At 59.5% G+C, this 13822-nt stretch overlaps 1 protein-coding gene across 1 annotated transcript; it reads right to left on the reverse strand.

Moving 5' to 3' along the window:
- Nucleotides 1–121: 121 nt before the first annotated feature.
- LOC123099912 (uncharacterized) lies at nt 122–889 on the reverse strand (the record flags this gene model as incomplete). Its single annotated transcript, XM_044521934.1, has 1 exon — nt 122–889. A coding segment is annotated over one exon (768 nt), but the record flags the coding sequence as incomplete, so codon positions are not given.
- Between the last annotated feature and the right edge of the window lie 12933 nt (nt 890–13822).

Consider the following 13822-nt stretch of genomic DNA (forward strand, 5'->3'; position numbering starts at 1 on the left):
GAGATGAAAGTCACAGCAGTCGGACCATTCAATTTCTTAATTGGCTTTGCTTCTATCCACTTGGTGAACTTGTCCACCGCGACAAGCAGATGAGTCATGCCGCCGCGCGCCATCTTGAATGTCCCACCATGTCTAGGCCCCAAACGGCAAAAGGCCAGGCAATGGGGATAGTCTTGAGTGCAGAAGCCGGCTGATGTGGCTTTGAACGGAACTTCTGGCACCCTTTGCATTTCTGGACCAAGTCTTTGGCGTCTTCTAGAGCAGTCGGCCAGAAAAAACCGTGGCGGAAAGCTTTGGCCACGAGTGCTCTTGAAGCCGCGTGATGACCGCACTCGCCTTGATGGATATCTTTGAGGATTGCTTGGCCTTGCTCCGGCTCTACGTAGTGCTGGTAAACACCAGTGACACTACGCTTCACAAGTTCTCTGTTGACTATGGTGTATGCTGCTGCCCGGCGTTGCACTTGCCGGGCTGAGATCTCATCAGTCGGCAGCTCTTTGTTCACCAGGAAGTTAAGGATGGGCTGGGCCCATGAAGGTGCTGCAATTTCTTCGACTGCTAGGACTGCTACCTGCACAAGGGCGGTTGGGCCGGGAGGCGGCGGGTTGGAGTCGGCTGCCGCTTGCTGAGTTGATGAAGTCCCCAGGCCGACTGCTGCAGTCCCCGGGTCGGGTTCTGAAGTCCCCGGGCCGGGTGCGGCTGCTGCAGTCCCCGGGTCACCTGTCGAATTCCCCGTGCCGGCTGCTAGGGTCCTCAAGTCGGATCCGACTGCTTCAGGAGGGGCCGGCACAAATATGGAATCCGACTCTGGCGATGGCTTGATGGACGGCTTAAGGAGGCATTGTTGGGCAACGCCGGCTGGTATTGCTTGCCGGGTGGAGCCGATCCGTGCCAAGGCATCAGCTTGCTCGTTGTCGTTTCTTGGCACATGGAGAAACTCGCAACCTTCAAAGTATCCACTGAGTTGTTGTACGAGGAAACGGTAGCTCGCCATATTTGCATCCTTGGCGTCCCAGTCACCCGACGACTGCTGGACCACCAAGTCGGAATCTCCATAACACAGGATCCGGCGAATGCCGAGTTCCTTGGCAAGCCGGAGCCCGTGAATGAGTGCTTCATATTCAGCAACGTTGTTGGAGGTGGCAAAGTGAATTTGCAACACATATCTGAGCTTGTCGCCTTTGGGAGAGGTGAGGACGACGCCGGCTCCCAAACCGGTGCGCATCTTGGAACCATCAAAGTGCATTCGCCAATGGGTGGAGTCTGGCGCTGGTTGCAAGTACTGGGTTTCGGCCCAGTCGACGAGGAAGTCAGCCAGTGCTTGTGACTTGATGGCGGTGCGAGGCTGGTAATAGATGGTGTAGGGGCCCAAATATATGGACCACTTGGCTACTCGGCCTGAGGCATCTCGGCTTCCAATGATCTCGGCAAGGGGAGCAGTGCAGACCACAATGATTGGGTGCTCTTGGAAGTATGGCTTCAGTTTCTTGGCGGCAAAGTGCACGCCGTAGCACATCTTCTGGTAGTGGGGGTAGTTTTGCTTGGAGGCAGACAGCACTTCACTCAGGTAATACACCGGCCTCTGGACTGGTATTGCTTTGCCTTCTTCCTTGCGTTCCACCACTATGATTGTGCTGACCACCCAGCTGGTAGAGGCGATGTAGAGGAGCATGGGCTCCTTAGGAGTCGGAGCCGCTAGAACAGGCGGAGTGGTCAACATCTTCTTGAGCTGGAGAAAAGCTTCATCCCCCTTGTCGTTCCACTCGAAAAAAGTGGTCTTCTTCATGAGCTGGTACAGGGGAAGAGCCTTCTCGCCCAGCCGACTGATGAAATGGCTGATGGATGCCAAGTAGCCGGTGAACTTTTGCACGTCCAGCAGTCGGGTATGCACTTCCATCCTTTCAATGGCCTTGATCTTCACAGGGTTGCATTCTATGCCGCGCTCTGAGACCAGAAAGCCAAGAAGCTGGCCGGCTGGTACACCAAAGACGCATTTCTCCGGGTTGAGCTTGACCTGAAATCGGCGCAAATTCTCATAGGTCTCCTTGACATCTTCGAGCAGCGTTCCACGCTTCTCTGTCTTCACCACAACATCGTCCACATAGACGTGGGCGTTTCTACCGAGTTGCTTGAGGAGGCACTTCTGCATGCAACGCTGAAACGTGGCGCCAACATTCCTCAACCCGAACGTCATGGTCAGGTAGCAGAAGGATCCGAATGGTGTGATGAAGGCGGTCTTCAGCCTGTCGGACGGGTTCAACTTGGTCTGATGATATCCTGAGTATGCATCCAAAAAGCTCAAGAGCTCGCATCCGGCTGTGGAGTCTATCAGTTGGTCAATCCTTGGTAAGGCAAAGGGATCTCTGGGGCATGCTTTGTTGAGGCTGGTATAATCGATACACATGCGCCACTGCTTGTTCTTCTTCAGCACTAGGACTAGGTTAGCTAACCACTCTGGAAAGAACACCTCCATGATGAAGCCGGCTGCTAGAAGCCGGGCTATCTCTTCTCCAACAACTCTTCTCGCCTCCTCTAGCAGGCGGCGCAAGGGCTGCCTGACTGGCTTGGCATCAGACCGGACGTGTAGCTTGTGCTCGGCGAATTCCGTCGGAACACCTGGCATGTCCTTGGGAGACCATGCAAAGATGTCCTGATTCTCACGGAGGAAATCGGCGAGCTCGCCTTCCTATCTGCTGTCCAGGTTTGCACCTATAACAGCATGCCTCTCCAGGTGCTTCGGGTCCAAGGGTATCTTCTTTGTTTCTTTTGCCGGCTTGAACGATCCCTCAGCTTCTGACTCCTTGGGGTTGGGTGATATTTCCGGCTGCTTGCCGTCCATTGCCACAACCCGGTCAAGCAGCCGCTTCTCAGCCGCGATCACGAGTGACTCGGCTAACCGGATGCTCTCTACCACAAGATGACTTCTTGTAGTCTCCTGCTATGGTCAGGATTCACCTGGAGCTCGGCATCTTCATCTTCAAGTAAGCATAGTGGGGAACTGCCATAAACTTGGCCAGGGCAGGCCGACCAAGCAGTGCATGATAAGGGCTCTCAAGGTCCACCACCTGAAACCAGACTGGCTCTCAGCGGAAATGATTTTTGTCCCCGAAGAGGGCATCTATCTGAGTCTTGCCGATTGGTGAGCAGGAAAGGCTTGGAACAATGCCATGGAAAACAGTCCGGCTGGGCTGAAGATGTCTCTGCTTGATTCCCAACTTCTCCATGGTATCTTTGTACAGGATGTTGATGTTGCTGCCGCCATCTATCAGAACTCGGGAGAAGCGAGCAGCTCGCCTCTCCGTGGCAAAGGTGGCATCCAACACCAGAGCATAAGAACCGGGATTGGGCATCACCTCCGGGTGGTCGGCTCTACTCCAGCTGATGGGCTTCTCAGACCAGTGCATGAATTCAGGGGTCTCTGATGCTACTGCATTTACTTCTTGTTGCTGCTGCCATTTGAACTATGACATAGGCTCCATGCACTTCAGGTTATTCATCTTGTATCGCGTCGACTGGCCGAACCGCCGACTGCTGAGGGGGAGGAGGCGGCGGGCCGGCAGGCGGAGGGGGCTGGAGTCCTTCACCCTTGGCGATCCTAGTGAGCCAGTGGCACTTACGAGTTGTGTAGTTGGACGGCTTCGCTACGCTGTGGAACTTGCAAGGTGCATCAAGGGTCTGCTCGTATGAGAAGGCAAGCAACCAGTTGGGCTTGCCGCCCTTCTGGCGCTTGGGGGGAGACTGCCCTTCCGGCTGCTGATCTTCGACTGTTGCCACCTGCCGGCTCGTGGAAGCCGGCAACATGGCCTTGCGCTTGTTATCGTTTGGTTGCTGTCACCGACTGGTGTCACCAACCGGGGTCCGAGGAGCTTGAGGGGCCACCTTGCCCGACGCGTTAACTTGGATCTCCGCCTTCATGGAGGAGTCGGCCGTGGTGTACTTGTCTGCTATGATTAGAAGTTCGTCGAGGGTTGTCGGCTCATTGCAGAGGAGCTTGTGCTTGAGGAGGGTGCCCTCTCGGCACCCGGCAGTGAAGTACTCTATGGCCTGCACCTCGTGCACGCCCTTGCAAGAGTTGCGCAGCTCGGCCCAGTGCGTGAGGTAGTCGCGAGTCGACTCGTTGGGGCCTTGGACGCACAAGGAGAGCTGTCGCGAGGTTTGGGCGGCCGCTTGTACGTACTGGTGAAGTTGCGGATGAAGGCTTCAGTGAAGTCAACCTAGCTGTTGATGCTGCGGGGCTTCATGATGTTCAGCCATGTCCGGGCCGTGCCCTAGAGCATGAGCGAAACGTACTTTACGGCGACGCGCTTGTTGCCGTTCGCTATGCTGATTGTTGTGGAGTAGTCGACCAGCCAGTCCTCCGGCTTCAGGGAGCCAGTGTACTTGGGCGTATCTCTCGGGAGCGTGAACCCTTTGGGGAAAGGTTCGTCTCAGATGCGGGGGCCGAAGCAAGGTGGACCCAGCTCGTCTTCTTCTTCTAGCGCCAGGGATCGGTTGAGGCGATCGATCCGGTGGCGGCCGTCATTTCCTCTGATTCCTTCTCGGCGGCCAAGGCGGTCGCCGAGTGACGGGTGATCAACAGGCGGCGGGGAAATGCGCCTCTCCCTGCGGGGAGGAGGAGGCAGACAGTCGTCTCATCGCTGCACTGCTCTTGGGCGGCCGTCTTGGTCGCGCTCGATGGTGATGCGAGTCCAGCTGCGGCTAGCAGCCGGCTCCTTGTCTCTTTTATCGCGGGCGCCACCAGTCGGCGTCCGGGATGTCGCACCTTGGTCTCGGCGAGGAGGCGGGTCGTTGTTTCACCGGTTAGGCGCTTCAGTGCAGCACCCGGCGTCTTGCTGCTCAGCAGCCGCGTCGAGGAGCTGCTGGACTCGCTCTGTCATGTGGCGACGCTTGTCGCCCTCGAGCTTGTCTAGCTCATCCGCTGCCGCCTGGGCAGCTCGTATATTCTCTGCAGGCGTGGCGTAGACGGGACGATCTGTCCCGAACATGCTGGCGATGGTCGCGCCACGCTGCTGGATCTGGCCAATGCGGCTAGGCCCACCAGGAGCCGGCGTGCCTCCGACAGCACGGTCCATGTCCCGCTGGTAGGCCTCCAAAGGCGTCTCATGCTGGCCAACCGGTTTGCGCTCTCGACGAGCTGGACGCGGCGTGCTTCCAGTGTCTCGGCGTCGGCGTCTTCCGGGATGGGCGCAGTCAAGTCTTGCACCGGCGCTTGCAATGGATCCTTACCACCCCCGCCAGAGTGCTCGCCATGGCTGATGACGAGCACTTCCATGACGGTGCTGCCGCCGCTGTCCGCACGAGGAAGCGGCTCATCGTAGACGACCACGTTGGTGGGGAACGCATCAAGCGACGCCGTGTCAGAGTCGACCAACATCGGGTCGGTGGAGCCAACCGACTCCAAGTCGGCAGCAGACTCCCCGGCGATGTGGAGCTGATCGAGGAGGCTCACAAGGCGGCTCTCAGGGCCATCGGTGCCCGCATCAGACGCGGGCTCGTTGGAGAGGCAAACCTCGCCAACAAGATCAGCGAGGCAGCTCGCCGCGCAGGCGACCTCCGCGCCGTGCAGCGCGTCGGCGCAGACGCCGTCCAGTGTGCCGGGCTGGCTGCGCTCGCCAGGAAGGAACAGGGTTCCGTCCAGAATAGGTCTCCGGGAGACGGTGCACCTCCCCCCATGGTGGGCGCCAAATGTCGGGGGTTGGGTGGGACATATGCCAATGGATGGCTTATCATGGTGGGAGCGATTAGAACGTCGCCGGTGCCTGGAAGCGGGATGAGGCGTAGACATGAATGCCGGCGCACTTTACCCAGGTTCGGGGCTCTCCTAGAAGATAACACCCCTAGTCCTGTTCTACGGGTTCTATGCATGATCACTAAGGCAGTAGTGAGTACAATGGTGCTCCTCGAGCTGTATGCCAGAGGTGGAAGAAGGCCAGGCTTGCCCTCCTCCTCCCCTAGGTGTGTGTCTAACTCTAACATGTTCGAACCCTTTGCATGGGTGCCCTGGGGGTTTATATAGGCCTACCCCAGGGGTACAATAGTAATCCGGCCGGGTGTAGGACCCGGCTGTCAGTCTCTCTGATCGCCGGCTTCTCCGCCGACTTCCGGGGCCCACCGCCTGGTGGGCCCCGCCGGCTGGTCTGGTACGGAGGCGACAGGCCGCCTCCGCTGCTCACGGGTCTTGCTGGCTGCGGATTACTGTAGCCGTGACGCTAATGACGCTTGCTTGGTCAGGGGAGCATGGCTACAGTCCCGCCGCCTGGCGGGAGATCACTGTAGCCACTCCGTGTCTTATCTGGTTAATGGTGCGTAGGGCCCCAAGGAGGGAACGGGCCAACTGCTGGGAGCCAGCCTCCCTCGGGTCCGACTGGTGAGGCCCCCACCGTCTTCCGGGCTCTCGCTGACCGGCAGGGCCCGCCTTCTTCGGGCCGTACCGACAAGCGGTCGTGGGAACAGGGCTTCGCCTGACAGGAGTGATGTCACGAGCGGAGTGGCAACAATGCTGCGCCGGGCGGAGATCTCCGCCTGTACGGAGCACTGTGGCCACGCCCGGCCCTAGATACGGGGGGATGGGCTATACTGCAGCCACACCCTGTCTTGTCTTCTTAATGGGGGCGCATAATTTGAGGGCGCCATGGGCCGACTGCTCGGAGTCGGCCTCTCTGGAGGCCGCCTGCTTAGGAGTCGGCCCGTCTTGGAGCCATCTTCCCAAGCATGGCCGTCTTCCGGCAGTCGGCCGCTCAGCCGGCCGGCCACCAGAAGGCGGCGCTTCATCTTGATGTCTTGAGGGGCGCAGCCGGCCCCGATGCCTTGAAAGGTTCTGGGGCTCGGGTTAGGCTACCCGTTGCCCATTACTCCGACAGAGCCTCTCTTGCTGGTTATCTTTGCCGCGGCGAGCCCCTTGGCTGCCACGCTTCTTGCCGGACCCCTCGGCACCATCCTGACCCTTCTCCTTGTCCTGCCTTTCGTATTCAGCCTTCTGCTTTTCTGCAAGCAGCTCAACCTGTCATCAGTTCTGGAGGTCATGGCCCTTGGTGCGATGGATCTCGCAATATTGCTTGTCGTAGCTTCCTAGCTTCCCGGCAGCCGCCAAGGCCAGGCAGGCGGGACACCCGGCAACCTCCTTGCCGGGGTCGTCAGCCTTGGCCTTTTTGGTGGCGCCGGGCTCACCGGATCCCTCGACGGCAAGCACAGTCTTGCCCTTACGCTTCCTGTTGCGGCACCGCATCGGGGCGGCGGTGTCTTCGTTTGTGGAGTCGGTTTCCACACCGGCGTCTTTGCCGGGGTACTTCTTCCCCTCTTCAGCTCGAGCACATCAATCGGCCAGAACATAGAGTTCGGCCACATCCTTGACCTTGTTCATCGCCAACTCTTCATGTGTCTTGCGTTTGCGCACATTCTGATGGAATGCGCTGATGACAGCGGCGGGATGGACATCTGGGATGGTGTACTGCACCCGGCTGAACCTCTGTATGTACTTACGCAGGTTTTCACCTTCTTTCTGGGGGATGATATGCAAATCGCTTGCCTGGCCATGAGCTTGGTGGCCTCCAGTGAAGGCGCCAACAAACTGATGACACAAATCCGACCAAGAAGAAATGGAATCTACTGGCAAGTGCATCAACCATGACATGACGTTGGGTCTGAGTGCCAACGGGAAGTAATTGGGAAGCACCTTGTCGTCGCGAGCTCCAGCAGCTTGCATCGCGATGGTGTAGATGCTGAGGAACTCCGATGGGTGGGTCTTGCCGTTGTACTTCTTGCCAACATCGGGCCACTAGAACTGCCGCAGCTCTCGGGTAAGAGCACGGCATCCCACCTCGTAAGGCGGGTCGCCGGGGCCTCTCGGCGTCGGGTGGTCCATAGTGGGCCCCGCACGTTGATCTAACTGATGGCGCGTCTCCTGTCGTTGCCGATGGAAGTTCGAGCGTCTTCATGGGCCCGTTCCCGAAGGAATTGACGTTGGTCGAAGCGGGTTCGCGGGTCGGACGACACGGTGGAAACGTTGTCACCGACATCAGCCCGACGGGCCAGTGGCTGCTGTCGCGGCCGCGGGGGAGGGGGGAGTGACCATGGTCGCAGCATCTCTGGTCCCCCCACTGCCGGCATGCACCGGCTCGGCAAGACGCCGGTGTGAGGGTCCTGTCGGGAGCGACTCGTCTTTGTTGCTGAAGCTGGCAATGCTTCGGATGGTGGCCCTCCACTCGCCGAGCTTCAGCAACGGGGGGGAGTCGAGGAGCAGCTGCACGCGTGCCAGCGCTTCCGCTGGCGTAGGCAGCGGAGAGAGCTGCGTAGACCGTGATGCGCTCCGACTCCTAACCGGGTTAGAAGGGGCTCTATCACGGTCTCGCGGTCGCACGCCGCCTGCACCGGCGTCCGAGTGCGCACGCCGGCCTGGTTTGTCCTAGGAGTGGCGCACAGGGCTCTTTCCGCGGTGGTGCCCGGGGGCTCCGGCATCGCGGTGTTGCTCATCGCGCGCGGCCTGGGAAGGGCGCGGCACGGGTGCCAGCTGGGGTGTCGTAGTGGCTACCGCGCCGCCCGTGGGTAGCACGGCCCCGCCCCCGGACCCAGCGGCATGTGGCTCGTCGTCTCGGATTCGGACGACGCCGCTCATCTGGCTGCTATCGCTAGAATGTCGTGGATGCTCGCGGGCCGCATCTCCGGCCCCATCTGTGGGCACTCGGCCGCCTACTCGCGCTAGTGCGGACGGGCCGGCCCCGGACAAGCCGATCGCTGTGATCCCCTTTCTCTTGGGGGCCATGGTGATGATGAAGTCGGTGTGCTAACCTTCAAACCGGATTTTCACAGCTTGCGCCCCCTACCTAGGGCGCCAAAGATGTCGGGGGAAACGATACCTACGGGATCACGAGGAATCCCATTTGCTACGATTGGCGGGCGCGGGGCTGTGGAAAGAGCTGGATTGAGAGATCAACGCAGGGGGATTATCCAGGTTCGGGCCGCATGTGATGCGTAATACCCTACTCTTGCTGCTGTTATGTTTATCTGGTGTTCTTGGACTAGCTACAAAGCGTGTAGGGTCCAAAAAATCTGAATCCTCTCTCTGTACGCCGTGGGCCTCCTTTTATAGTCAAAGGGGTTGCCAAGTGGCACACAGGAGGTGGAAAGTTGTACAGTAGTCAAGTCTATCTCCTAGCGCCGTAGGACAAACGCATTTAATGAGCTGCCGACATGCCCTTCTTGCTTTATCGGGGATGGCAAGGAAGCTTGTCCCAGCTGTCGCCGCCTCGCCTGGCTTCGACGCGCGTCCGAGCTGACAAGGCGTGTAGTGCCACGCTAGCTGGCTGGCTGCTGAGTAGGTGTGGTGGCAGAGTCTTCATGAGGATCTGCATGCCACCACGCAGGTGCTTGCTGAGTTGGTCTAGAGGCCGCCCTTTGCCACGCAGGTGCTCGCCTAGTTGGTGGGCTTTCAGCTGTGTGGGAAAGGCGGTGGAGTCTTGACAGGTGTGGGCCTGGCTGTGGCCCCGTGGATGTCTTCGGCAAGGGCCTTGCCGCGACGTCGTGGGCGTCCCCGGCAAGGATCTTGCCGGGGGGGGTCTCGTGAGTACCCTCGGCAAGGATCTCGCCGAGGATCTCCATCTTCTAATACTCACATAGTCTCGTATGTTCTTGGTCTTCACGAAGATCTGCATGCCACCACGGAGGCGCCTGTCGGATTTCGAGTTCCGGCAAAACCCTTGAGGTTCAAACACTGGGGTGTGCACGAAGATCTCTCCCCCCTCTATCTCAAGCCCTCACCGCGATCTCAAAGCTTGGCGCGTCGAACTCACAGAACAAGAGACACGAGGTTTATACTGGTTCGGGCCACCGATGTGGTGTAATACCCTACTCCAGTGTGGTGTGGTGGATTGCCTTTTGGGCTGAGGATGAACAGTTACACGGGAAGAACAGCCTCCTGAGGAGAGGTGCTCTTGTGCTTGGTGAGCTTGCATGGATGAGGATGATCTGAATGGCTCAAGATCCGTCGCCTCATACTATGGTGGCTAGTCCTAATTATAGAGGCCCTGGTCCTCTTCCCAAGTGTAGGCGGGAAGGGATCCAACAACGGCCAAAGTTGAAGGGAGACAACTAGTACAAGTTATCCTGACAAAAGGTGGTCTTCGCCTGCCAAAGGCTCTGGTGGTGACGCCGTCTTGGGCTCCACGGTGACCTCCATTCCGCCGTCCTGCTAGTCTTGGTCTTGTTGCACCGATATGGAAACCTTTGCCTATTATCTCGGGACTCCTCGCCTGCGCTTGCCTCTTTAGCACCAAACAGGAAACGAGTACGCTGCGCGCTCTGGCACCCGCCTGGCCTTGGTCGTCATGGCTTGCATCAACGAAACCTCGCGAGGTGCCCCTCGCCTTGAACTCTCCGCCCATCGCGAGCCAGCCTAGTGAGGTTGCACCCGAGGAGGTATTGCATCGTCCGCCTCGCGAGGCTTGGACCCCTCGCGAGGGTCTTGACTGTTTGCTGATGAAGATGGGCCGTATAGGGCCACTGGTGGAGCCACACCGTCGGCCGCACGCAGGCAAGTCTGGGGACCCCGTTCCCAGGACGCCGACAGTAGCCCTCGGGCCCTAGGCACGCTCTGGCTTGGCGTCGAGGCGAAGCCAAGGGGCAAGCGCGGAGCGCCACGGGCCCCAACAGCCTGTGGCCTCGGTTGACGCATGGCGATTGATGGGACGTGGACGTCTCCGCTTCCCCACGCTGCCTCGGCAACTGCCCGACTTGACGAGTCCCTGCTGCATGCAAAGAAAAATCATCATTACCTGTGATCGTGGGGGTCGCCGGTTGGCCTTCTCCCGCTATAAATGAGGAGGGGGCGGAGCCCCCGTCGCTCATCTCTTCCTGCTCTGCTCGCTTCTTCTCCATTGCTTCACTGCTAGCAGCGACACCCATGGCGCTTGCGTAGAGGTTCTCGGCCGCAGAGAAGGGGAAGGCCCGCTAGGAGGGCCCCGGCTCACCGTCGCCCAAGAGGGGGCGCGGCCGCCCCCGCAAGCACACCGTGACCCGCGCGGTGGCCCCTTCCTGCCGCGGCGGCGCCTCTTCGCGCGGTGGGGGTTGCCCAAGCCGTGGCAGCCCCATCGATGAAGGTAGGCGCGCCATGGTCGTGCGGCCTCCCCGTCCGTGCTTCCACTCGTAGGTGCTACCGGAGTTCGTCGTTTGGTCGGAGAACCCGGCCGGCACCTGGCTTTAGATCCCGCGCTTCTTTGTCGGCGAGCTGCCAGCCATGGGTCCAGGTGGTCTCTGGCTGTAGGCGGACGACTACTGCAGCAAGGCTTCATGGGTCGCGGTCGAAGTCTCCGTCGCGGGCAACGCAGCCCTGGCCCGCGGCTGGCAGATGTTTGCCCGCGCGCGTAGCCTGGGCTGGCAGTGTATGCTCCACTTCAAGTACGATGGCAACGCGACCCTCTACGTGAGGGTGTTCGGGGAAGATGGTCGCCGCGTCGGGTGCTGCCCTGAGGACAACGACGGCGGTGAGGTGCTCAGCCTTGGCGATGGTCGCGACGAGGGTGAAGGCGGGCTTGTCTTCGGCGCTGGCCGCGGCTCGTCCAGCTACGGCGACTCTTCTTGTCGGTGTCCTGGGAACGGGGGTCCCCAGACTTGCCTGCCTGCGGCCCATGCCGTGGCTGAGCTAGCAGGCCTGTACGGCCCATCTTCATCAACAAGGCATTCAAAACCCTCGCGAGGGGCCAAGCCTCGCGAGGCAGATGACGCAAGACCAACTCAGGAGCAGCCTAACCAGGCAGGCTCGCGAGGGGCGGAGAGATCAAGGCAAGGCAAACCTCACGAGGTTCTCGCGATGTGAGCCATGATGATCGAGACCAGGCGGGCGCCAGCGTGCGCAGCGTCCTTGTTTCCCCTTTGGTGCTAAGGAGGCAAGTGCAGGCACGGAGTACCGAGGCATCAAGCAAAGGTTTCCATATCGGTGCAACGAGACCAAGACCAGCAGGACGGCAAGATGGAGGTCACCATGGAGCCCAAGGCGGCGTCACCACCAGAGACTTTTGCAGGCAAAGACTGCTTTTGTCAGGATAAGCTGTACTAGCTGTCCCCTTTCAAATTGGCCGCTGTTGGCTCCCTTGCCGCTCAATATTTGGGGAGAGGACCAGGGCCTATATAAGTAGAGCTAGCCACCACCGTAGGGGATAACTCATTCAGAGGCATCTCACCCAATCCTTAGCCACACAGCGATCACAAGAGCACCTCAACCTCAGGAGGCTGTTCTTCCCCGTGTATTGTTCATCATCAGCCCAAGGGGCAATCCACCACCACCACACTGGAGTAGGGTATTACACCACAACGGTGGCCTGAACTAGTATAAATCTTGTGTCCCTTGTGTTGTGAGTTCGTCGAGTTCGTTCTTAAGATCTTAGCTAGTTAGGACGTGGACCGATAGGGAGGAAATCTTCGCGCGCACCCCAGTGTTCGAACCTTGAGGGTTTTGCCGGAACTAGTGATCTGACATTTGGCGCGCAAGGTAGGGGTGCGCCGTAGCCCTCCCTCTGCCAATCGACGCTCTGCCGCCACCGCGCTCCGCCCTCATGGCGGGCGCCCCGCCACCGACTCCGACGGCCAGCGCTGACGGCTTGGCCAGGGGGCTCCGAGCCCTGGCCCCCGCCTTACGGCAAGTCCAGTGGCCGCCCAAGTTCAAGCCGGAGATGCCGCCGCGCTACGACGGCGCGGCGGACTCGTCGGCTTTCCTGCAGGCATACGAGGAGGCTGTCCTTGAGGCCGGGGGCGACGACAAGGTCATGGCCAATTGGTTTCCCATGGCCCTCACCGGCATGTCGCGCGCCTGGCTGCTCAACCTCCCCGGATCCACGGTGGCATCTTGGGAGGAGCTGCGCATCCTCTTCACACAGTGCTACGCGGCGCCGGCGCACCATGCGGTCACGGTCCTGCTTGCCGGCTCTCAAGCGCCACCTTCAGATAGCCATATCAAGCCATTCCTTCGCCAGATCGGTGCCGCTTCCAAGCGCTCGGGGGTTCTGCTGGGCTGGGCTGCGCCTGAGGCCGACCTCACCTTCAACTCACAAGACCACCCCGTCACCACCACCGGCTCGGGCAGGCTTCCGGTGCTCTGCACGCCCGCCATATGCAATGTGGCCGTCACCAAGACCCTCATCGACGGCGGCGCCAACCTCAACTTGCTCTCCGTGGAGGCCTTCAGCCTTCTTCACGTACCACTCGAGCGGCTCAGCCTTAGCAAGCCTTTCTCAGGATTTGGTGGCGGCGCCACCCGCTCCCTAGGGCAGATCCGCCTCCCCGTCACCTTCGGCACGCTCGACAACTACCGCACCGAGCTGGTCGACTTCGACATCGCCCGCATCGGCCTCCCGTACAACGCCATCCTTGGGTACCCGGCACTGGCCTGATTCATGGCAGCGACCCATCCGGCCTACACCCTCATGAAGATGCATGGAAGCAAGGGCGTCCTCGCCATCAAGGGGGGCGCCAAGGAAGCCTTGGAAGCACTCAAGCTTGCCCTCAAGCTCGCTACGGCGGCGCAGCCCGCCAACGCAGGCACCTCCGAGCCAAAGGGAGCCGCACCAACCAAGAAGAAGCAGCTTGTCACATCCCTAGTTCTGGTATGACCTAGACTAGCTAGTCATGTGTGCATCATGTTTAAATTTCATTTAAATTTGAAATGGGGATTTGTGAAATCCTCAAAAATCATTTCTGGAAATAACCTAGTTAAAAATTGCTCCAAAAAGGTCCAAGAAAATGTTCATGTTGCTCTCTAAAAATATTGGTCAGAGGTAAAATTCAAACCAATATATTTAGGAGCTCATAAATATTTATTTTGGCCATTTGGAATTAA

This window comes from Triticum aestivum, chromosome 4D (assembly GCF_018294505.1).
Source record: "Triticum aestivum cultivar Chinese Spring chromosome 4D, IWGSC CS RefSeq v2.1, whole genome shotgun sequence".
Classification (NCBI taxonomy): domain Eukaryota; kingdom Viridiplantae; phylum Streptophyta; class Magnoliopsida; order Poales; family Poaceae; genus Triticum; species Triticum aestivum.